At 58.0% G+C, this 24,651-nt stretch overlaps 1 protein-coding gene and 1 long non-coding RNA gene across 8 annotated transcripts in view; both read right to left on the reverse strand.

Annotated features, from left to right (window-relative positions):
* Window positions 1-3,370: 3,370 nt before the first annotated feature.
* The window catches only part of RAB20 (RAB20, member RAS oncogene family), a 29,125-nt gene continuing 7,844 nt past the window's right edge, over window positions 3,371-24,651 (reverse strand). For 6 of the 7 annotated variants that reach the window (XM_082701008.1, XM_082701010.1, XM_082701014.1 and 3 more), the window contains one exon: window positions 3,371-4,462. In XM_082701008.1, the coding sequence (XP_082557134.1) occupies window positions 3,933-4,462 (530 nt within the window). In that variant the 3' untranslated portion in view covers window positions 3,371-3,932. Of the gene's footprint in view, window positions 4,463-8,593; window positions 8,717-24,651 lie in introns of all 7 variants that reach the window. The other variant, XM_082701009.1, reaches the window with a different exon arrangement.
* LOC309848977 lies at window positions 9,768-22,799 on the reverse strand. Its single transcript, XR_014303382.1, has 7 exons — window positions 22,436-22,799; window positions 22,138-22,287; window positions 19,166-19,288; window positions 18,604-18,810; window positions 13,038-13,260; window positions 10,984-11,219; window positions 9,768-10,547 (listed from the first exon to the last, which is right to left on the reverse strand). It is a non-coding gene; the product is annotated as an uncharacterized lncRNA (long non-coding RNA).

The raw sequence follows: 24,651 nt of genomic DNA on the forward strand, positions 1-24,651 counted from the left end.
CCAGGACAAGGACTCTCCACAGGAGGGTCCTTTAGGGTCATGAGCCCCCATTAGGGAGTGAAGGGGTCTGGCAGAGTGAACCAGGAAGGAGGACACCTTCCTAAGGGGGCAGCCACCATGGGCGATTTAGGGCTCCCTCCTGGGGGCACCCACGGAGGACGACCACAGAGGAGCCTCACCTTGTGCAGCCTAGGCACTGAAAAGGGACGTTTCCCTGCGCCAGCTCTTGCCCCTCATGGTCAGGGGCTGCCTGCGACAGTCCGGTCCCTTGTGCTCCCAGGTGCGCGGGCTGAGCAGGATCCCAGGTGGGGGTAGTGGAAAAGCAGCGAAGCTCATGTAAGATGCCAAGGGCACCACCTTACACTGATGGTTTCCATAGCAACAGCCCTAGCACCACATGGGAGGTGAGGTTTGAAGCCAGGATTTGAAAAATGCCCAGCACAGGGGTCCCCGCAAAACTCATGGAGGCAGCTATTCCGGACTCCGGTCCCCAAGACCAAGGGGCCCGAAGTGTGTCCCAGTCCTGACGGCAGCTGGGCTCGGGCGGGAAGCCATGAAGGACGGGGCGCTGGGGACCCTCTCCCTAGTGGATCACAGCCCCCCCTGATGGCCTCCCCATCTACACACTGACCCTTGTGCGACCGGCGGGGGAGGGAGATCTCGCAGAACACAGGCCGACTCCCGGGAGCCTTCCTTCCACAGCTCAAGTTCAGGAGCTGCAGTAGGCCAGCTCCAGAGGTGCGAGTCAGGTGATGACATGAACGGGCCTCACTGCAGCTGCTTCCAGAGCCCATCTGAGCACTGGGTCGGAGTCCAGCCTCTCCGTGGTGGGAGGGGGGACCCATGCTCTTCCCTGGGCTGACTTACCCCTAATTCTATGCTCTGGAGAAGGGAGGGCTCCTAGAAAGGGGATTCTTGCATCCGGGTTATGGGGATCCTGGGGGTCTCCCTCCCTGCCCCAGCACAGGAACCCCACCCCCACCACCTACAGAGGCGTGAATGTGCGAGGCCCCCAGAGGGCTAGGCCAAGGGTGGAGGGTGGGAAGTGCTTCTGGAGAGGCACACACGCTGTGTCTGGGGGATGGCGGGTCCCCCTCCCCAGGCCAGCCCACCCGGCTCACCCTGCCCTGACCCTCAGCACCAGGCCCTGCTTCCAGGCTTCCAGGCCTTCCCAGCACAAACAACCCGACGCGAGGACCCATGGGGCCTGCCTCTGGTGTTGGACAGCAGGTGCGCAACCGACCCGACCTTGAGGGGGGACACAGCAGCACACGGAAGGTAAGTGGGGAAACCAGGTGCTGGCAGTGGGGCTGGCTGGACACCGGGTGAGGGTTTTCCTCGCAGCTCGGTCAGAACTGAGTTCAGAAATGACAAAGTTGAGGGCTGGGGGCTCAGTGGGCTAAGCCGCTGCCTTCGGCTCAGGTCATGATCTCAGGGTCCTGGGATGGAGCCCCGCCTCGGGCTCTCTGCTCAGCGGAGACCCTGCTTCTCCCTCGGGCTGCCGCTCTGCCTACTTGTGAACTCTCTCTGCGTCAAATAAATAAAAACCTTTAAAAAGAAAAATAAATGACAAAGTTGTACTTCTAAGAGGTCAGCCCACAGCCTGTGCTGAGGGGGAAACAGGGCTCCCAGCTCCCAAATTACACCATTCCCAGCCCGAACCATCCAGGCTGCTGCTGCCCCACACCCCCCCTCAGGCGCCCAGAAACATTCAAGGAAGAGACGTTGCGGAGAAGGCGGCATCCACCGCGCGAGGACGGTGGAGCCCGGGGAGAGAACGCGCAGTGGCGGCTCTGAGACCAGGGGCAGCAGCCTACCCAGCTGTCCGTGGCCTCCCCACCCCCCCGCAGAGAAAAAGAAGGAATATTCGAGGTCACCAGCTCAAACCCACATCCAGCCAAGAAATTCCCTGTGTCTCTCCACCGGCTGGCTCACTGACCCAAGTGACCTGAAGCTCCCCCAGTGCTGACCGGGCTCCCTGTGTGGGGACCAGGCCCACGTGGTCAGAGGTGGCAACCCACGAGCAGGCTGGGACCCGCGGACCGGGCCGGCATCCGAAATCCACCTGAGACAGAGCCCACGTGACGCCTATTTTTAGAACAACCAAGGGTGAAACACTTCCGTGTGGTTGATGGAGAGAACGTGCCATCCCTGGGCAGCCCCCAGAACACACAGCCAATCAGGGACACAAGCTGGGGGTGCTCAGGGCAGATGGGCAAGAGAAGCAGAGAACATTCAGGGGAAAGGGCCACGGGAACCCAGCCAGCCCTGCCTTCCAGCAGGGACCACAAAAGACTTTCCCAGGACACTTTCTCCTGCACAGGCCACAGAGACAAATCCCAGGGCCTCTCTGGCTGGTGGCAGGTTTCCAGGGCAGGTCACGAGCAAAGGGCTAATTAAACCAGCTTGACGACTCACAGATTCATTTTCACTCTCTCATGGGCTCTGCTGTGGGACTGAAGTCTGAGACCTCTGGATGGGCTCGAAGAACCCGGTGTCGGAGCAGGGGAGCCCCAGGCAGGGACAGGAGGCTGCGCTCGCTCCATCCCGCAGGCTGGCCCACGCTCGCGCCTGGAGAAGGCGCACCGCAGGGGAGCAGAGGAGGCCGTCTTGGCAGGACCCCCCAGCAGACCGCAGCCCTCAGCGCAGTCACCGCACGCTTCCCCCAGAGTAACGACTGCTTTCTTGCTAGCCTCTGCCACACCTCTGTTATGGACGACCGAACCCTTCTCTCCCCCAAAATCCGTCTTTGGAAGCCCAGACCGCCAGTGGGACAGTATTTGGAGGTGGGGCCTTTGGGAGGTCAGGGGGTAGGGTCCTCACGATGGGACTAGCACCCTTGCAAGGAAAGAGAGCCCAGAGCTCGCTCTGCCCACTCGTGGACACAGTGAGAAGGTGGCGTCTGCAGGGGGAAGGGGCCCGACCAGATCTGCCAGCCCCCGGACCTCCACTTCCAACCTCCAGGGCTGCAGGAGATGTGCCCAGCCTGCGTGTTGCTCCAGTAGCCCACATCGGCTGAGACGCCCCTTAAATGTCTCAGAAACAAACCCTGCTGCTTCATACCCTCCCTGTCTTAGAATCTCCTGGCGACAAAGCCGCCCACCCACCAAGCACGGGAAAGGGGGCTTCGGGTCAGTAATCGCCCGTGTGACCCACGAAGCACACCTGAGCAGAGACAGACCTAGATTTCTGTTCCTGGAGCTCGTGTCTCGAGACGACAAACGGACTGATCTAAATATTCTGCAATGTCTAGGGGTCCACTGCAGTTTAAAGACAGAAGCACTCAGCTCACTGCCACCTCCCAGGCACCCCCAGCAAGGGTCCACCAGGGGTGAAAATAAGGTCTCAGTCAACAGTCTGCACACCAAGGTCTTCTCATAATCCTTTTTAATAATAATCATAGCTCGCACGGCTACAACCAGTATGAAAGCAGGAATCCTGGACTTTGTATAAATTAACAAGGCAAGAGTCAAGGTGACACATCCACACAGAAAGGCCAAGCGGAGAGACGGCCACGAAGACAATGTCTGCGAAAACACGGAAGTGGGACAGGTGCCACGGCCAGGCGCCCACGCACACCAAGTACCACGCCAGGTGCCACGGCCAGGCGCTCATACACGCCAGGTGCCGCAGAAGCCGGGCCACAGGCTTCAGCAAGGCCAGGATGTAGGAACGGACCAGCGCCGCACAACGGTCCTTGGGAGTCTTGGCTCAGAGGAGTGTTTTCTATAGGCAATTCCCGTGTCCCCCGCTTCCCACGCAGCGATGCAGATGGAGGAGCCGTCCCCGCAGACACGGAACACCCGCTGTTGTTGTCCCCGGACGTCCACCTTCGTGTGCCGCCTGCTCGGCAACTCCGCGTGCCTTCTGACCGCAGCACACTGGGCCGACCCCGGCCCACCGCGGACACCGGGGCTCGGGGCCCCGCGGAGTCAGGCGCAGCACCCAGACCTGGTCCGGCTGGGCGTCTTGCGGCTGCTGATGTCCACGGTCTGCGGCGGCCCCTGGGCTCTCTGCCGCAGGATCAAGGGCACCACCATGTCAAACAAGGTCTCGAACAGCAGGTCCACGTTGTAGCCGGTCTTCGCGCTGGTCTCAAAGCACATCTGCTCGGCCGCAGGCACGGCCTTCTCGTCCAGCATCTTGTACTTGAGGATCTTTCTGTAAAGGGCCACGGCGTCCTCCGGCTGCACCAGCTTGGGCACTTTGGGTGACCTGCCGCTGCCGGCAGTCCCGGGGCCGGGCCCGTCCTCCTCCCGGCCCTCGGCGGCCCCCTCCTCGACGAGGTCCATCTTGTTGCCCACGACGGCGAAGAGGCAGTCCGTGCTGGCCGTGTCCGTGAGGCCCAGGAACCTGTCCTCCAGCTCCAGCAGGCTCTGCGGGTGGCTCACGTCGTAGGTGAGGATGACCGCGGCCGCGCCCCGGCAGTACAGGGAGCCCAGGCCATGGAACTGCTCCCGCCCTGGCCGGGAAGATGGAGAGACAGAGAGAGAAAGACCCCAGTTATGTCTCGTGCAAGGACGTGCCCCCCCAACCACACCCCACGGCAGCCCCAGCGGGATGGTGGAAGTGGACCCAAATGCAGGTGTGGTCAGAGCCAGGCCGGTGGAGACACTGTCTTGCACAAAGGAGTGAGCGGCCCAGGCCCTACGGGATCCAAGGATGGTGCCCTTCTGCCCCAGGAGGTGGCACAGGCAAACCTTTGAATTTCACTGCACGCATGTAATTCAGAGAAAGGATCACGGGTTCACACCACTTGGGTAGAAAGGGACCCCTGACAACAAAGAAATAAAGAACCTTTGGTCTGTGAGTCTTAGGAGCCTGGACAGAAGGCATGTTACCCACACACGTGTATTTATTTAAAATGTGTGTCCTTTGCCAATAAACCACCATTTTCAGCCAAATGACCAGAGAAACACAAACAATTTCTACCCCAATCCTCATTCTGATCCGGCCCTGACATAGGCCAAGCTACCCCGCCCCCCTTCCGGGCCGGCTGGCTGCCCGCCGTGTCCAGCCCCGGGGAGAGCAGCATGCCCAGAAGGCCGGCCTGGGCCCACACCGACCACTGACGTCCCCCCGCACAGAGCCATGCGCAAAGCCACGGCTCCCGCTTCTCCAGCAAAGCCCCAGGCGTCCCCCCACGGGATCCAGAGGGGCAGAGGCGTGATAAAGGTGCTTCCAGGGCTGGCAGGGGCCGCGGGCAGCTGTCTCCCGAGATACTGAGAGTGGACACGAGGGGTCAGAAAGCAAGCTGAGGGCCAGCTGCTGACGGCGGCGTGCACCCCAGAGCCGCACGCTGCCCTCTGCACCGACAGCCAGCGGTCCTGGGACGGATCATTTCATGGCCCGACCCTGGCACTTCCGGGACCCACCCCAGGAGGCGATGCGCGAGGAGTCTGGAGAAACAACCGGGGACACGGGCCGCGGCGGGCATCCGCCGAGAAGAAAAGCGTGACAGGCCTCCCGCCACCGCCCTGAGCTCGGACTCCTCCGTCAGACACCAGCCCCATCTCCAGCAGCGAGGAGGGTTTCCAAGAGGAAAAATGCTCCCAGCCCCCACCCACCCTAGCTCTCCCGAGGCAGGGGCCACAGGAGAGGGCGGCGGCCTTCCAGCCGTCCCGGGGCAGTGTGTCCGTCCCGGGGCAGTGTGTCCGAGTCTGCCAGGCAGTTCGCTGGGGACGACTGGGGACAACTAAGCCCAGGCCTAGAATACTCTTCCTTTCCGGATAAAAACATCTGCTTTGCCTTTTAAAAACAAGAAAAAGGGGGCGCCTGGGTGGCTCAGTAGGTTAAAGCCTCTGCCTTCAGCTCAGGTCATGATCTCAGGGTCCTGGGATCGAGCCCCACATCGGGTTCTCTGCTCAGTGGGGAGCCTGCTTCCTCCTCTCTCTCTCTGCCTGCTTGTCATCTCTGTCTATCAAATAAATAAATAAAATCTTTTTTAAAAAAATTAAATTAAATTAAATTAAAAAAAAAAAAAAAACAAGAAAAAGTACACAACAGTGATTCGAGAAAAAGCTGTAGTAACTAAGGGCGCGGGAATGGAAGATCCCACCTGCCAGGCTGAGAGGAGCCCGGAGCCCGTCCGAGCAGCCGCCGCGGTCCCACGACCCACGGGCCGGGCGTCCCCGCGACTGAAGGGCTTACGGGAAGCCGCCTGTGCGCCGGACGCGCTGAAATACTGTTTTAGAGACTCTGCGGCGATCGGCTGCTTTCCGACGTGTGCAGCGCCCATCGTGGCACAGACACAGCGAACAGAACCGGGAACTGAACCCAAACTGAATTCAAGTGGGACGCCCTGGGACGCGCGGCATCGAGACCACAGCGAACACGGAGTGGGGTCGGGAAGACTCGGCCTCTGACAGCGGGCTGCGCCCAGTCACAGTGTTTGAACTCAAGCCTAGTGAGTTTTCTGGTGGTTTGCGGGCCTAGTGGAGTGAGGTCCTGCTGCTGCACCCCGAACCGCTCCGGGTCTACGCGGGCGATGCGCACCAGCCCTCCCACCGCAGCCGGGCCGGGTCTCCCTCTCTCCCCGCACCATGTTCCCCGGCCTGAGGCCCCACATGCCAACTCCAAAGCCAAAGCCCCAGGGATTCCCGTGTTTCCCCTCCTGGGCTTCACTGAGGAACTCGACAGCCTCGTGGTCAGATTCCAGGGGCGCCAGGCTGCCCCGCGCCAGCCCTGAGAGGGTCAGGAGAAAACCAGGAGCTGCTCCGAGTGGACCAGCGCGGCTGCGGGTCGTGGGACCCTGGACCGAGTGACGGGGCCAGGTTGCCAGGGTGGGCAAGCCCAGACGTGTGGCCTGCCGGTGACCCGGGCGGGCAGGAGCCCAGGAGAGCGACCCAGCCTCCTCCACCTCCAGGAAGCCGCCTGGGCTCCCCCTGCAGTGGGTGGTCCACAGGGCTGCAGGTCGGGGGCCTGTGAGACTGTCCGGGACCTCTGGCTCATCTCAAAGCAAATCAAGACGAACCCCGTTTCACTGGGGTCCCCCCATGTACTCATCCGCAGGACGGCCTTCTCTTTGAGGCTGAATCATCTTCCATTGTGTGCCTGTGACACGCTTTCTTTGCCCATTCATCTGTCCAAGGACACTGGGGGAGCTCAGAGCAGCAGGGACACACGTACTGCGAGATGGCATCTACCCTGAGGCATGGAAGACAGCCACATCTGGAGACACAGAGACTGGCCCGGTGCTCACCAGGGCCTGGGGGCAGGGGAGAGGGAGAGCCGGAGAGCAGGAGGGGAGGGAAGCTTGGGCCAGGGACCGGGAGAAGCTGGGGGGCATCAGAGCGGCGGACATGCCCACGCGGCCTTCCCAGCAACCACACAAAGGGGGCCTTGCCCTCCGCACATCTCAGAGGGGGCAGCCGCGACCGGAGCCCAGAGCCGGGACCCTGGCCCACCTGCGAGGCAGCCTCTGCTCTCACCACCCGTGGCAGAGCCGGACTCTGGGCACAGACCATCTGCTTTCAAGTCCCCACAGTGTGACCTTGGCAAAGAACTCGGAGTCCCCCCTTCCAGTGTCCTGTGGCCAGTCCCCCCCCGAGGGAGGCTGTGAAAGTGTGGGACACGGGGAAGCTCCCAGCAGTGTGCGTGCTCTACGTGGGACCCCTCCCGGACCGGAGCACAGACGCCTTCCCAGGACCCCATGTCCCGGGATCGTCACCAGGCGCTCACACACGGGCTCCGGTGGACACGTCCACTCCAAGACCGCTGGTCTTATTTTATGAGCCTGCCTTCCAGAGGATGGCCTTCTCCCCAGCTCCAGGTGTGACACTGGATCTGCGGGGCTAGACCCGTGTGGCTGAAAACAGCCTGGCAGCAGGCACAGTGGGGGAAGGGGGACAGGGACACGAGTCGGCCGCCCACAGGGACCCCAGGCAGCTACTAGACAAGGGAAACTGCTCGATTGGCTTCTCTTCTGTCCTCAGCCGTCCTCGGCCCAAGGACCACCAGCCCTCAACCCCGAGCATGGTATCACTTCTGCTTAAATGGTCTGAAATAACACATGGGTGCGGGGCCGTCGGAAATCACAATGCTGGCTGCATGGTTTAAACACGGGCATGTTCTGATCCATTATTTCTGAAATGAGAGTGACGCGGGGACGCCCGCGCCAGAGCACATGGACCAGGATGTGGCGGGGGCGTGGGCGCCCGTGTGATTTGAGAAGCTCCCTGGGGAAGGCGAGGGGCAGCCAGAGGGGACCCCCACCAGCTTGTCTGGAGCAAGTGGGAGACAAGCCACCAGTTGTTGACGGGAGAAGCAGGAGGCTGCTGATTTCGATGGGCCGGAGAGTAAGGTCTACCAGGAAACACAGACACAAACAGGGAAAAAAAAGGAACTTTTTTTTTAGGCAGAGGATCACAGAGGGTCAGAGGAAGAGAGAGTCTCCTACAGACTCCGGGACCAGCACGGAGCCCAATGAGATCCTCAATCCCAAGACTCCGAGAACATCAGCTGCGCGGAAATCAGGAGTCGGACACTCCCCCCACGGAGTCCCCGAGGTGCCGGGAAGGAGGAATTCGTAGAACACCCTGCGGGGTCTGGACACCCAGCGGGCAGGAGTTCACAAAAACCCCAGTGTGGCCACCTGAGAAAGGCGAAGATCTCGGGTCACAGCACCGAAGGTGGGAATGGGGAGAGACAGGCGGCGTGGAAACAGCCCGGAGGAGCCCCGTCTCGGCAGAGCTGTGCAGTCCCTCCCTTTGAGATCCTGTAAAAATAGAATCCCTCTTTTATGCCCTCAAGTCCCACTGTGGGACTATACACACGACCTGTGAGATTACTGCAGCTCGAACATCCCGGCTGTGTTCTGGCTCGAGTCCACCGCCACGGGCGGAATCTGCAACGTTCCCACCTGGCTGTGCTTCGGAACAGACGATGAGCACGGCTGGAGAAAGGCCTGGGGACACGGCCACCCCCAGCAAGGTTCACAGACGCTTGAAGCCCCTTCGGGCATTAAGAGAAAAGCCGCACCTGTGCCCCCGGGGTGATGAAAGGCCTGGCCGTCCGGGGCCAGCACGGGGTGCAGCCGGTGTGCTGTCTCCCAGTGTGCGCACAGAGCAGAGGCAAAGATGCTTCCTACAAGGATCCACCATCCCCCAGGGGTCCCAGGCCGCACACAGGGAGCCCCCCCACACCACACACCTGTGTGTCAGCTAACCACAAGGCGGCAGTGCCCGTCTGGTCTCCAGCATTAGTGCAGATGTGACCATGAAGGTTAGAGACCTGCAGTCAGCTGACTCTGAGCAAGTAGATGGTCTTCCACGATGTGGGTGGGCCTTGTCTAATCAGTTGAAGGCCGTCAGAGCCTGGGATTTCCTGGAAAGGACTTCTGCCTCCACCCCACAGCCTGAGTGACAGAGCCTCTCCGCCGGCTGCCTCACAGATCCGGAACTCCAGACGGCCACGGCAGCTCTTCCCCGGTCTCCCGCCTGCCAGCGTGGCCCGCAGATTTCAGACTAGAGAGTTCCACCCCCGCCGGCTCCCTCCCTCTCTCCCTTACTCCTTCCTTCTTTATTGTGTATTTATTTATAAACTCATGAACTTATACATATTATAATTATATACAAATTTTGCATTTACATAATATATATTTAATATATCAATTACGTACAATACATATACATGTAAATACAAAAATGTTTTGTTATGTGTTAATATAATTAAATGTTAAATATATGTATAAATTTATGTTTCCATTTTTATAATCACATTTACTTCCACGTCCTACTGGTTCTGGGCCTCTGGGGAAGCCGGAGGATCACACCCGTTCCCTCAGGAACGAGGCTGTTGAAAGCCAAGGCTCCCCAGAGGGTGCGCGGTCTCAGTGGCCCGTGTCCCCTCCCGCTCTCCCAGCTCCAGACTGTCTCCAGGGAGGCCCCGATCCCCCCTGGAATGGAGAGTGCCCCCGCATGGTGGCCTGGCAGCCAGCCGTGAGCAGCTCACCTTCCGGGCAGGCGGTCCGCGGTGGCCCACAGCTGGGTCCCACCCCCAGACCCGCCGGGCCCCACAGGCAGCAGGAGACCGTGGTCCTGGCCACGCTGGCCGCTCGCCCACAGGAAGGAGGGCAAGTGCAGGGGCAGGCTTCTAGCAGCTGTACGCATCGCTGAGGACTGAGGCAAGACCGTCTGCCCTGCTCCCGGAGCCGACCGGCTGTCTTCCCACATGCAGACCCCACGGGGCAGACCCTTCCCACAAAACACATGAGCCTCCCTGCCAGGGCTTCAACAGCTGAACAAGAAACACAGGAAAGCTAGGATTTCCAGATGTAAGACCTTCATGGTGTGCCCCAGCACAGGGGCCGGGGTGGAACGGGGACGTACGGGGGGCATTTGCTGGGGTAGGAAGTTCTCTCTTCCTTCTTTCTATCTTTCATTCTTGCTTTCTGTCCTATAAAAGGAGGCCCTGTCATCTGAAGGGGGCGGAGTGGTGGCCCCCAGATGCCCACAGGCCCTCGGCACTGGAGCAGGTGCACGGGCCCGAGAGGAAGCAGGTATCAGAGCGCCGGGCTGTGGCAGGGTCCTTCCCATGGCCATCCACACCTGCGGGGGGACAAGCGGAGGCACAGAGGCTGACACCTGCAGAGGGAACACGAGGCGGGGCCTGGAGGGTCCCGGCTGCCAGCTCAGGGGTCTCCAGCAGCTGGGACAGACACACGGAGCAGATGTCCCCCAAAGCCTGCAGCCGCCCACGCCTTCACTCCAGACCCCCCAGGATGGACAGAATAAACCCCCGCCCAGGACTCACAGTCCGCAGGCACCCCGGGCTGCAGGGCGAGGCCTGGCCGGCCACAGACGCCAGAAGCCACACATCAAACAAGACCAGGTCCACATGCAGGGGTCAGGCTGCCCAGAGAAGCTTCTGCTTCCTCCCCTTGGCCCTCCCGCTCCCTCCACACGCAGGAGACAAGCAGGACATCTGTGGCCTGCTGTGACCCGCCGAAGGAGAAGCTGATGGGACAGCTGGGACAGCACTGACCTCGGGTGCCCCGGCCCACGGGGACAAAGTCTGTGTCATCTACGGAGCCAAGTCAGCAAATCTGCTGACTTCCCGAAAACAAGTCGCCAATCCCACGGCTAAGTCCCTGTGGACAGCAGCGTCTAAAATTGCTTCACTGTTTCTTCGCAGCCTGGGGCTGCCACGGGGAGCACCTCTGCCCTCTAATTCGATCGCGCGAGAAGGAACCAACCACCCAAGGCCGGTTCGCTGTCCTTCTGGAGAAATGCAAGAGGGAAGAAGCGGTCACCACCGAAAACTAACAGGTCAGCCGCGAAGGAGGCAGCAGCTGGCGGCGCCCCAGGGGACACTGTCCCAAGAGCCAGTGTGAAAAGCACAGGTGGCCGGCACCAGGCAGGTACAGGCAGGGGGACACAGTCCCCTGGACGCCGGAGCTCCTCCCTGCCGAGCGGGCAGAGCGGAAGCAGGGCTGGCCCGACCGCCGGCTCTTCAGGCCCCGTGTGAGTCCGCGGGTACTCATGCCCACAGCACATGCTGCTTCCGGCACCGCGCACAGCCCGGACGCGTGCAGACGCCTCTCGGGGACGGCATGCAGGCCACCCAGCAGGGCAGGCGTGGACCCCGGCCATCGGGGTCAGTGGCCCCGCTCCCCGGGCCAGCTCCCAGTCCAACTCGAGCACAGCTTAGGGGGAGACCTGGGTTCAAGAAAAGAATGCCAGTATTTCAAAATCCAGAGGAAACAGCGATGGGTGGGTTCTCTGTTACCAGTAACTGAGCAAACCCAGAACGGCCAGGTAAGTGCAAAAAGAGAGAAGCGTGAGCTGTGGAGTGGGCTCCCGTGGGACGGCAGCTGCCTCCCTGCCAGGCAGCAGTGTACACGGGTCTGAAGGAGCCGGTCCCTGCTCTCAGACGGATGGGGGTGCACCGGGTGTCCACAGCCCCATCCTGAGGCCAGACCCTTCCCACCGCCCGGGCGAGGCCAAGCCCCCAAGTTCACACGTCCCTGCACAGGGGACCCCCTCGAACCTTGTGCCAGGCGAGACCCGAGCCAAGGGCCATCAGCTGGATGGTGAACCGGAGTTTGAAGAGACAAACCGTACCCCACAACACAAACGGGGCTGTTTTTCTGCCAGAAGGAAGAGCTAAAACCCAGCACCAACAGCAGAGGGTCGGTCACGTTTCCAGGATAAGCTCCTACTAACAGCCCGAGTCCGATTCAGGCGCTCGCGTGTACCGTTCCTTACGTTTTGTGCTTAGCAGCCTGACGCCATTAAAAGGTCTAAAAAAACACGGCCCGCGCCGTGGCATGGAGGAAAGTGGCTGCTCTTGCAGCCACGGAAGGCCACGCGCTTCCACGGGACTGACACGAAATCGGGGCTGCGGACCACACGGCGGGGGGGGGGGGGGCGCCTGCGGGCTGGGGGCACGCGGGCCCGAGCCGAGGCCCGAGACGTTCTCCTCTCCCCGGCAGAGGAGCCAGCCCTGCGGCGACTTCCATCTCCCTGGAGCACGCCCTCCGGGACAGAGAGAAGGCCGCCTCAGGAAAAAGGAACTTGTTTTCTCATTTAAACACACGCAGCGTGCTTTTACCCAAATCGGCACATGGGCCATTTCTGTTTGTTTGATGACTTGATGACTAAAACACAAAACAAAGACCGTGCCATAAGCCAAATGAACTAAATCATGAGCTGCACAGAAAGTAGTCCCTTGCCTGTGACTCAGCACCAGGCTTGCCGAAAGGACGAGTAAGGCTCCGTAGTCACTGGGGCTTCCTCCTCAAGTTACCTCACTCGCCTCAGACATGAGTGTACCAAAAATAATTCCATAATAAAACCAAACAGTTCAAATAAAGATACGATCTCTAACAATCTGACATTAAGAAAAAGAGGCAAATCCAAAGAAAAGACACTTACATAAAAGACTGAGCTTTAAAAAAAAGAGAAAGCTCTCCCACACCAGCATGTCTGATCCGATCTCCTTTACCTCCAACAGATACACTGTTGTCCTGGGACAACTAACTTCTAGAACGAGGTTATCAGAGAAAAATTCAATTATTTGCCAAATGTTCTACTTACTAAAGCAGGAAACTAAAAATCGTTTCGGACTTTTCAGGGCAAGTTTTTACTCGTTTCAGAGTCGAGACTGAACAGCAAACGTTCTTTATGGTGCTTTCTTGAAACACCAACTTCTCTAGAACGGCCTCTCGCTGCAGCACCCCATTCAGTCGACAGCGCAGTTATTTCCGACAGGCCGGCTCTCCAGAACGGTGTCCTGTTCTTCTCCAGAATACAAAGTCTTCTGAGAAATCCACACATCAGAGAACAAAGGTTTTTCTGTTAATTGTATCCCGAGGGAAGCATATTAAACCTTTTCTGAACAATCCTAAGGAATCCCAGAATCTCCTAGATGTTTACGACGTCTGGCTATCTCTTGCTTCACACTGGGCGTGTTCTCATAAAACCCCCTGAGAGTACCTTATCCATCGACAGACACTGTGAAACCAGGACCCCGTCTGGGGATGGCTCGGGCGGCCTGGAAGTACCTGGTAGAATTTTATCAGTTCAACAGCGCAGAAACCCTTGTAAGTCAATCATATTAAAGTATTCTGTTAGAACACATTTTTTTAAAGATTCAATTGTTTATTTTAGAGAAAGAGAGACACAGAGTGACCAAGTGCATGAGCAGGGGGAGGGCAGAGGCAGAGGGAGAGGGAGAAGCAGGCTCCCCACTGGGCAAGGAGCCCGGTTACGAGGCTCGATCCCAGGACCCGGGGATCACAATAAGCCAAAGGCAGATGATTAACCGACTGAGCCACCAAGGGGCTCCAAAGTAAATCTTTTAAATAATTACTTAGAATAGTCAAATTCACAGAGACAGAAAACAGAGTGGTGGCCGCCAGGACTGGCAGGGTACTGAGCCTCTTCTGGGAAGGGGAGAAAGTTCTGGAGCCGGCAGTGATGGTCGCACAACAACCTGAATGTACTTAGTGCCACGAAGCCGTACAGTCAGAAAGGAGTCATGGGGTCGTTTCGCTATGTGTATCTTACCATGGTAGAAAGACTTTCTGTGGGCACGCGGGTGGCTGAGTCCGTTAAGGGCCTGCCTTCGGCTCAGGCCACGCTTGCAGGGTGCTGAACCGACCTCCGTGTCCGCTCCCTGCTCAGCAGGAGCCTGCTGCGGCCTCTCCTCCCTGCTCGGGCTGTCACTATCTCTGCCACTATCTCTGTCTCTCTCTCACAATTAAATAAAATCCTTAAAAAAGAAAAAAACTGTGTAGGGCGCCTGGGTGGCTCAGTGGGTTAAGCCGCTGCCTTCGGCTCAGGTCATGATCTCAGGGTTCTGGGATCGAGTTCTGCATCGGGCTCTCTGCTCTGCAGGGAGCCTGTTTCCTCCTCTCCCTCTCTCTGCCTGCCTGTCTGCCTGCTTGTGATCTCTGTCTGTCAAATAAATAAATAAAATCTTTAAAAACAAAAAAAAAGAAAGAAAGAAAAAAACTGTGTATTTAAAGAGATGACAGACAGACAGACAGAACTGCATGTGAAAAACGGCACCTACTAAGAACACCAGAAAACCCGAAAGGCCGAGTCCCCGCCCGTCTCGACCCTCACAGCTCCCTGCTGCAGCGGCTGTGAGCCCAGAGCACTTCCTGTCCCCCGGGAGAGTGGACTCGGGAGGGCCGGGCAGGACCTGGATGCTTGGGGCCACAGACCTCCCTCTGGAAAGCAAGGCTGCAGAGCTGCCAGCGGCCCAGCGGTCGTGATCGTCAGCGCAGGTCGAGACCCACATGAGCACAGCCGACTCTGCGACCCACCGCAGCTCGGCTGTGACACTTTGCCCGTCAGCCTCCAGTGCCTTCTCCTGGGACTCTGAGCCTGGTCGCGTTCCCGGGGAGCAGGGGGAGGCGGCGGCAGGTGGCTCAAGCTGCAGGGCCACTTGCCAGGTGTTAGAGTTTCCCTCTTGAGCGCAGGGGCCCGGGCTACACAGTAACCAGCCGGAGTTAATCGGACTGGAAACGAACGAGGTTTGGAACTCGGCTCTGCAGTTGCTGAAGGAAAGGAGGCCGCTGAGCAAACAACAGGTGCACAGTCTCTGAGAAGTGGGAACAAAGTGTCCGCGGACACGACACACCCGCAGTGCAGGGCCCTGCTACTCCCAAAGCTCTGGGAAAGGCAAATCACACACTGTCCTTATATATTCCTGAGGCCACGTCCGGGCAGGAGAGTTCGGGTTAGGACACACTGTCCGGAAGCAGTTACAACATCCCGCTCTCAGCCTGGCTTTTCATGCCGTAGGACAAGCAGCAGCCAGTCCGAAAAGAACTGCTTCCTCTGCCCTCGGTCATTGACACAGGTGTCCCTGGGCCTCAGAGTCCCCACCACTGCATCTGTCAGCACCCCCTCTCAGAACCGCCGCCAAGAGCTGAGATCCCACTTCATGTGCCCAGCAGGATGTCAAGCTAGACACGCGCGCACACTCGCATGCATGTGCACACACGTACACGTATGAGCCCATGTGCACACACGGTAGTCTGTCCTTCCCCACTGGATGGGGCACATATGTGATCTGGAAGCAGAGCCCCGCCGCGCTCACGCAGCTGCTCAAGGACACCCAAGAACAAGCAACTCCTGGCACCGATAGCAGAGTGATTAGTCTGCATAAGGAAAACACCGGACAATAAGGGTTTTAAAAGCTATGGAGGGGCGCCTGGGGGGCTAAGTCATTAAACACACCTGAGATGGAGCCCTGTGTGGGGCTCCCTGCTCAGCGGGAAGCCTGCTTCTCCCTCTCCCACTCCCCCTGCTTGCATTCCCTCTCTCATGATTTATATGTCAAATGAATAAATAAAAATAAAAAATAAATAAAAGCAGAGAAGGGTGTCTGGGTTTCTCAATCCATTGAGTGTCTGCCTTCAGCTCAGGTCATGATGCCAGGGTCCTGGAATCGAGCCCACGTCGTGCTCCCCGCTCAGCAGGGAGTCTGCTTCCTCCTCTGCCCACCTCCCCCCTACCACTTGTGATCTCTCTCTCTCTCTCTCGAATACATACAATCTTTAAAAAAAAAAAAAAGCAATGGAGGGCCTCTAAATTCCATTAGGAAAAGAATGGGATTGGGTCGAGCATTTTTTTCAAAGATGTTGTTTATTTGTTTGACAGAGAACAAGAGAGAGACAGCACAAGCAAGGGGGGGGGTAGGCAAGAGAGAGGGGGAAGCAGGCTCCCCGCTGAGCAGAGAGACCCATGCGGGGCTCGATCCCAGGACCCCGAGATCATGACCCCAGCCAAAGGCAGAGGCTTAACCCACTGAGCCACCCAGGCGCCGTGGCCAAGTATTTTTTAGAGCAATGCTACTCTGAAATGTGTTAAAAGGCAATTTTCAAGAAAGGGCAAAACCATGACTCCCATAAAGATATAAAAAGCAAATACTGAGGCGCCTGGCTGGCTCAGTCAGGACAGCACACAGCTCTTGATCTCAGGGTCATGACGTTGAGCCCCACATTGGATGCAGACAAACAAACAAAACAAACAAAAAACAAACAAAAAAAGTAAATACATGTTAAAAATTTTATTTAGTTCATTGAATGAGGGAGCCAGACAGATGTCACCACTGGCTGAAAGGCGTCAAGGGGACGCAGCTATGGAAGGACACGCGGTGACAACGCCGAGTGCCACGGGATGTACGTCAGGCACGAGGAAATTAATGAGCACACGGGGCTGAACCATCTTCTCCACGGGGGACAATGAGCCACCACAGCCTCAAATCCAAGCGAGGCCCAGCCCACCACGCACACCTTTCCTTCGCAGCACGAGGGGTGGGGACGAGCCCTTGGCCTGCGGTCGCGTCTGCACCCGAGTGAGGTCCACAGGAGGAAAGCCTCTGCCTCGTCCCCTGCTCGTCCCTGAGCTCTGCAAACCCCCCATACGTGGCAGGTGCACAGAGCTGACGGAGCGAGCGGGTGGGCGAAGGGGTTCACGCCTCCTGCGGTTCACTCTGGGCACGAAGGGGACTGAACCAGAGGGAACCTGGAGGCGGCCGCACCAACTCCTGAAGCTCGGGCAGGCACAAAATGGAGAGTCAGCACAGAGTAGGAAGATAACAAAACCCTCGCCTCGAGCCCCAAGAACAGGTACAGAGCGGTACGTGCAAAGGGCACAGACACGACGGACCGTGCCCTTTACTCTTCTGGGGGCCTCTCTCGGCCCAGCGTGCCTCCTGTTGAGAACGAATGCTGACCGTCCCCGGACTCTGGCCAACATGCTACCAGTTTTTTAAGTTCTTTATTCCTGTTGGCTCGCCTCACTCCACAGAAACAGTGGTCGCTTGGTCTCTGACTGGAAGCTGGAACTCAGCATCCAGCAAAATACATGAAAATTAAACAACCAACCCAAACCAGGCCCATCAATCCGCCCAAAAGTCATTCCTCAGCAGGTCAGAGAGAAGCCACGAGATGGGAATAAGGACAGGTGTCCCCTCCTTACAAGTGCTCAGGGACCCTGCTGGGCCTCCGGGGAAAGAAGAAAGCCTGGGTGTGGGTCCTGCGAGCCACGCGCGGGCCCCTCACGCCACGTCCTAACTGAGCTGCAGAACCAACCCTGGAAATCGGGTTTGCTACCACAATTTGAGGACGAGGCAGCTGAAACTCAGAGACAGAAAGAACAATATCCTGCCAGAAAACTGTCCCACTGATTTGGCTAAAAAAAAAAATTCCACTGCCTCCCAGACGTAGCCGTGAGCTGGAAGTTGGGGCCACTGAACCATCGAGAGGCCTGAGACAATCACTTTCCACAAGACCCACCATCACCCATCAGCTGTCTGTTCTGAGCAGACGCCCACTTTGAGTGAGGACACAGCAACTGGCAGGCCGGCCGTCTCTGCGGGGACACAGACCTGGGGGTCTTTCCGGCACACAGGCTTGACCTGATCCGGAGTGTCTGTGAACAGGCCAGGCCGAACGTGGTACCGTAAAGCACAGGGAGTGCTCGTCCTTCCCCAGGACTCGGGCACGGAGACCTGAGCGGCCCCCAAACCAGGCCCACGAGCTCATGGCAGCGGGTGGTGGGTCCCACGGGCCCTTCTTGAACCAAGTTACCACGGGTGAGAGACCTGGGACCCCCGTCTGAAGGGCAAGTCCAGCGCTGTGCTGACCTCCACCGCTGCACAAGAACACCACCTCAGGCACGGGGCATTCCGGCAGCTCGACATGGCAGAGGAGTGAACAACGACACGGAAGCTGTTACTTAAAAGACAGGTGGCCCCGAGGTTGGAAGCAGTTTTAACCTAGCACCACAGGGTGCCGGCAATAGACGGGGGCACGGCGGTACCCATCGCCCCATCGGGCACGCGCGCAGAGACTCCGTGCTGCTGAGAGCACGGCCCGGGCTCACTCTCCCTCACACTAGAGGTCACCTCTGTGAAGGACACACACGCTGGGGGACCATGTGCGGAAAGCCCGGGGCAGTCAGTCCAGCTCAGCCGCTTCCGGGCTTCGGGTAACCCGGCACGGATGGGACCTTGTCACCTCCCGGGGTCCTGGGGCGATCCAGGAGCCAACACACATACGGAGCCAGGAACAGCCCCGGTGTATACAGTAGGCGCTAGGTAAGCGGCAGCTGCCATTTGGCCAAATCTGGGACGGAGCCTCACCTCGGGGGCCGCTGAGACGGGGTCTCTAAACAACGGCGAGGTAGCTGAGCCGCCACCACTAACCGCCGCACGCGCGAGCTCTTCTGCACAGCTGCGCGGACTCACACACGCGCGAGCGCTACAGGTGCAACCGGAACGGAAAGGCTGCCCACGTCAGGTGGGACTCTCGTGCACCCCCGCCGTCTCCCCCGATGCCTGCGAAGCCTCCTAATAATGAAATGAGACCTTTCAAAGGATAAGTAGGAAAACAGGCCGGCAGAATTCAAAATCCGAACGTGAGGGAAACTTTTTTTTTAACTGTCAATTTTTTAGACTTTTTTTTTTTTTTAATTTCTTTTCAGTGTACCAGAATTCATTGTTTATGCCCCACACTGAATGCTCCATGCAATTCGTGCCCTCCATAATACCCACCACCAGGCTCACCCACCTCCCACCCCCACCCCTCCAAAACCCTCAGATTATTTTTCAGAGCCCACAGTCTCTCAGGGTTTGTCTCCCCCTCCGATTTCCCCCAACTCCCTTCTCCTCACAACTTTAGTTAGAACAATGCATCCCAAGGCACCTGGGGACCTCCGACGGTGAGGTATCTGCCTTCAGCTCAGGTCATGATCCCAGAGTCCTGGGACCGAGCTCCACATCGGGCTCCCAGCTCAGTGGGGAACCTGCTTCTCCTCCTGCTCCCTCTCTGTTAAATAAATAAGATCTTTTTAAAATACTAAATGAATAACTACTCCTCTCTTAAAAAAAAAAAAAAAATCCTGCGTTTTTGGGACGCCTGGCTGGCTCAGCGGTTAAAGGTCTGCCTTCAGCTCAGGTCATGACCTCAGGGTTCTGGGATCGAGCCCCACGTCGGGCTCCCTGCTCAGCGCAGACCCTGCTTCTCCCTCTCCCTCTGCAGCTCCCCCTGCTCCTGCCTCCCCCCAAGTAAATAAAATCTTCTTAAAAGGTGCACGTCTAATTTTCAGAAATAAAGGAAAAAACAAACGTACAGAGTAACTTTCCCACATATTCCATGTTCCCCGACAAAACACAGTCTGCGAGCGTGTCTGGAGAGAAAGGCCATCACAGAGACAGAGAAAGCAGCTCTCCGAGAACCTGTGAGGCAGACACCCCCAGCCCGGCTGCGGCACGACTCGCACACGCTGAGCGCTCAGGGCTCCAGAGCGAGGTGGAGGGTCCCCGGGGCCACACGGACACGCAGGAACCCCCAGCCCCCTTCTGGGTGTTCGCGATGTTGGTGAAACGCAGCCACCACGGCTGACAACCGAAGAAGGGGACGATTTCTCCCTGTAACAAAGGACACGCACGACAGAAGTCCTGGGAGGGGAAGGAGACCGTCCGCGGCCTGACTCGGCACAGCCCGGCCTGACTCGGACTCGGCACAGACCCCTTCCCGAGGGTCACTCCCGCCCGAACAGTTTTACAAATAAACACAGGAGCAGCTACAAAAGAAAAGATCTTTTGTTTCTCTACCAAAAAAAAAAGAAAGAAAGAAAGAAAAACAGCGCTTCCCAAACAACGCTCCAGTCAAGGGACGGCTCTCCCGCGGCCACGGGACCGGCCTTGACCCCAGACCCTGCAGCCCGGGCGGACGCCCCATTAGGCTGAGCGCTCCAGGCTCTCGGCTGCCTCCCCGGCCGGCTGCCCTCCCACTGGGGACGCCGTGGGGACAGTCCACACGTCCGTTAGGTCCACGGAGCGAGACAAGCACGAGGAGCGGAGTGAGCACAGGGGCGCGGGCGCCTGAGGAGGCCGACGAGACCCCCGAGCCCACCCCCCTCGGGAACAGCGACCGGCAGCGGACTGCCAGCTCCTCCCGCCCCGGCCCCGGAGGCCACAGGCTGTAGAAGCGGACCCCACCATCTGTGGTCCTAGAGCTGTCCCAGCTCGGTCACGGCCAGGCCCTCACCGAGCCGGCCACGGGACAGGTGCAGGCGGGGTCTGTCCCTTCCGAGCAGGGACCGCCGGCCTCCGGTCTTAGCCTCCGCTGTGCCGTGCTGCTCCCAGGGCGGCAGGGACCCGCGGGCGCTCCGCACAGGGAGGGGGTCGGCCGCGCCCCCGAAGGGTCGCAGCATGGGAAGGACAGCGATAGGTCTGTGCCCCGCCGGCCTCCGATCCTGGTCTGATCCTGCCCCGCTCCCAGAGCAGCAAAGCGCCATCGCCTCCGGGCCTGGCTTCCCGCGAAGGGGAGATGCCGGAATCCCGGCCACACGAAGCCGCTGCGAGGCCCGGAGCTTGGCGGGCGCCCCGGGAGCCGGGACGGAGCTCTGCCACTCGCAGGATCCGGGCCTCGGGCTCGGCCGGCTGCATGTCAGCCACCTGGCGAGTGTCCCCCAGGCGGCTTCTCCGCTCCAGCACCCCCTTGACCTCCCGTGGACTGAAACAGCGGAGGCCTGAGACGACACTCCAGGACGGGACACCGAAAGACAGCGCAGAGCAGGGAGGAGCAGGACAGAGTCCCCCCACTCTGACGTCAGCCTGTTCTGCCACCACCTGGCCATTGGACGTGGGACACGAACTTCCGGAGCCCACCTCTTCATCAAAGAGAGGGAGAAGCTGAGGAGACGGGCGGTCGCAGGAATCGCACCAGCCTCTACCTCGTCCACCCGTGCCCCGTAACACGGACGGGCCGCGAGCGACACCTGCCCGGCCAGGACGGAAGACCCTGAGCGGCTCCACCGCTGAATCATGGTGCCTGCGAGGGCCAGGCTGGTCTCGCGTTTGCCGCCAGCAAGCCCACATAGGTCAGAGCCAAGCTCCTCTGTGCCCACGGCCCCAAGGCTGTCTGTTCCCCATTAAAAAGGAAGAGGAGGGGGTGCTAGGGTGGCTCAGTGGGTTGAGCCGCTGCCTTCGGCTCAGGTCATGATCCCAGGGTCCTGGGATCGAGCCCGGCATCGGGCTCTCTACTCGGCAGGGAGCCTGCTTCCTCCTCTCTCTCTGCCTGCTTCTCTGCCTACTTGTGATCTCTGTCTGTCAAATAAATAAATAAACTCTTTTTTTAAAAAAAGGAAGAGGAGGCGTGGTAGGGGCTGAGCAGTTTCAGAAGTGGGAGCCGAGCACAGCCTTGCCCATCCACACCCTCCAGGTCCACAGGACAAATCAACCAGCAGGGGTGAGGTGCTCTGGGGGAGACACAAATTCTAGAAAGTGCACGCATTTTGGTTAGCTCACTCAGAGTGGAGCGGGAAGGGAGTGCTCCAGAAAGGGCTGCATTTTGCATGCTGGCTGGAAATAATTTATCACTGGAAACCAAGGGATTGGTGGCCACAGCAGGTCTCACCACGCTCTGCAAGTGACCTTGTTTCTAAAAAAAAGCTGCAGAGACCAAAACGAACCGTAAAATGTGTGTTTCGTGGACCAGAAAAGATATCAAGACCAAAACCTTACAATTCTCAGGTCTGCTACTGCAAGGGGCCACTCTGCAAATGCCCCGCCTGGTTCCAGACACACGCACGCTATACCGTGTATGTGTAACACACATGTTACACGTTACACGCACGTTACACCCGCAGAGAAAAGAACAAACTCGGGCACCTGGGTGGCTCAGTGGGTTAAAGCCTCTGCCTTCGGCTCAGGTCATGATCTCAGGGTCCTGGGATCACGTTTGGCGTCGGATTCTCTGCTCAGCGGGGAGCCTGCTTCCCTTCCTCTCTCTCTGCCTGCGCCTCTGCCTACTCGTGATCTCTGTCAAGTAAGTAAATAAAAAATCTAAAAAAAAAAAAAAAATGAACAAACCCGCCCTCAGATTTTCCCACACGTGCTTGTGTCGAGTCAGCCAAGAAAAACAAGCAGCAGCCTATTTTCCTCACGAAGGGGGCTGGGTCTTAATTACCTGCGTAATAAACTCTCCAAGTCTGTCCGTGAAAACGAGATCTCTGAAACGCTGCACCACAAATGAAGACGAGCGCAGAAACTCACCTCGTCACGAACGGTGTTGGCTCAACTGCTGCCGAACTTCCCCAGACCCTAAAACCCAGACAGCCTACTCGTGGGTCACTCACCTGAGAGATGAAAATGTGTATTTATGCAAAAACGTCTAGGTAAGGGACGCCTGGGTAGCTCAGTTGGTTGGACGACTGCCTTCGGCTCAGGTCATGATCCTGCAGTCCCGGGATCGAGTCCCGCATCGGGCTCCCAGCTCCATGAGGAGTCTGCTTCTCTCTCTGACCTTCTCCTCTTTCATGCCCTCTCTCACTGTCTCTCTCTCAAGTTAAAAAAAAAAAAAAAAAAAAAAACCTCTATGTGAGTATTTATAGTGGCTTTGTCCATCATCACCAAACTGAAAGCCATCCGAGTGTGCTCCAGCTGGGGGACGGACAGGCATGAGCGCCGCGGCACAGAGGAATTCAAACGCCTGACTCAAAAGAAGCCGGACTCCAGACGCCCCGTACTCTGGGTCTAGAGAAGGCCAGACTCTAGGGACAGAGACTCGTCGGTACCATCTGGGGCCGACAGTGAGCCGAGGAGACTCCAGGGACACAAGATTGTGGTCTACGGTAGAAATGGTTTGTATCTTGATTGTGGTCACACAACTCTAGGGATGTGTCAAGTCTAACTATACACTAAAAAAAAAGTGAATTTTACTGCATAGAGGCAAACATTCAATAAACTTTAGATATAAAACACAACCTAGACAATTCTACCAAAAAACAAAAACTATTACCTATGCAAAACTTGTTGCCAATTTCTAAACAAACCTTTTAAAACCCATATGAAAAAAATACCTCCCCAATTTGCCTAAAGAGCGAATTAAGCACAAAATAGCATTCTGCTATGTGTAATTTCTTTTTAAGATTTTATATATTTAAATGAGAGACAGAGCAACAGTCAGAAGGAACACAAGCAGGGAGAGTGGGAGAGAGAGAAGCAGGCTTCCCGCCAAGCAGGGAGCCCGATGCGGGGCTCGATCCCAGGACCCTGGGATCATGACCTGAGCCGAAGGCAGAGGCTTAACCCACTGAGCCACCCAGGCGCCCCACGACTATGTGTAATTTAAAGAACAGAAAAAAAACGAGTCCACCCTGGCGGCACCTGGGACAGGAGCCTGTCTCTCCCGAGTCACGTGCTGGGACGGGTGGCGGCCGAGAATTCGACAGCAGTGTTCTTCTCCTTTGCTCTCAGTCCCTGAAAAAGATGCCTCCTTTCTGACCACCGCGGGGTCGGACGTGACACCGCTGTCCCTTTGCTTCCACCTCTCCTCCGGCTGCTTTCGAGACTTCCTCCTTGTCTTTTGTTTTCAGGATTTCGTTATGTTGTGTCTTGGCAAAGATCTCTTCCCGTTTATACTGTTTGGGCTTCTCTTGGCTTCTAGAACCTGCCGGTTTCTGTCTCTGCCGACTTCGGGAAGACTTCGGGAAGCTCCTGGCCGTTACTTCTGGGACTCTGCGAGCCGCGCCCTTTCTCCTGTCCTTCCAGAACTGGGCCGGCGCGGTGTCCATCTCCCGCCCCACCGGCCGCCCGGCTCCGGTCACTTCCCCCTGCGCTCTCGGTGCTCCGGGCTCCGTGTCTGCAGCTGTCTGCCCACGCCGGTCCTTCCTTTCTCCCCTCCCCCGCCTAGGGAGTGCTCCCCGAGCCTTCTGGTTTTGTTACCGCACTTTTTCGTTCAGAAATTTCCATGTGGGTCTTCTTTAAATTTGATTTTGCTGAGACCCTCTATTTTTTTCATTTGTTTAGGGGTTCGTGACTGTTCACGGAAGCAGGCTCTGGATGGCTTTCAGGCCCTTGGGGTAACATGACCACCTCTGTCAGCTCTGGGCTGGCCTCTTGTGATTGTCCTTTCTGACTCAGTTGGAGATCTCCCTGGTTCTTACATGATGAGTGTTTTGTTTTATTAAAACCTGGACATTTCCACCCTGTGCTATGAGACACTGGATCTTCCTTAAATCTTCCCTTTGAGCTGGTTCTTTTGTCCCAGTAGGGCCCAGGGGGCTGGGGCTCGTGCTTCCCTTCCCTGACAGGTGGAGGCAGAAGCCAGACTCCCGGGGCAGCCTCCACGGGCACTGCCCAGGGGGAGGGCTCGTCACTCCTGGCAGGAAGGAGAGTCCCCAC

This window comes from Mustela nivalis (genome assembly GCF_964662115.1).
Source record: "Mustela nivalis genome assembly, chromosome: 15".
NCBI lineage: Eukaryota > Metazoa > Chordata > Mammalia > Carnivora > Mustelidae > Mustela > Mustela nivalis.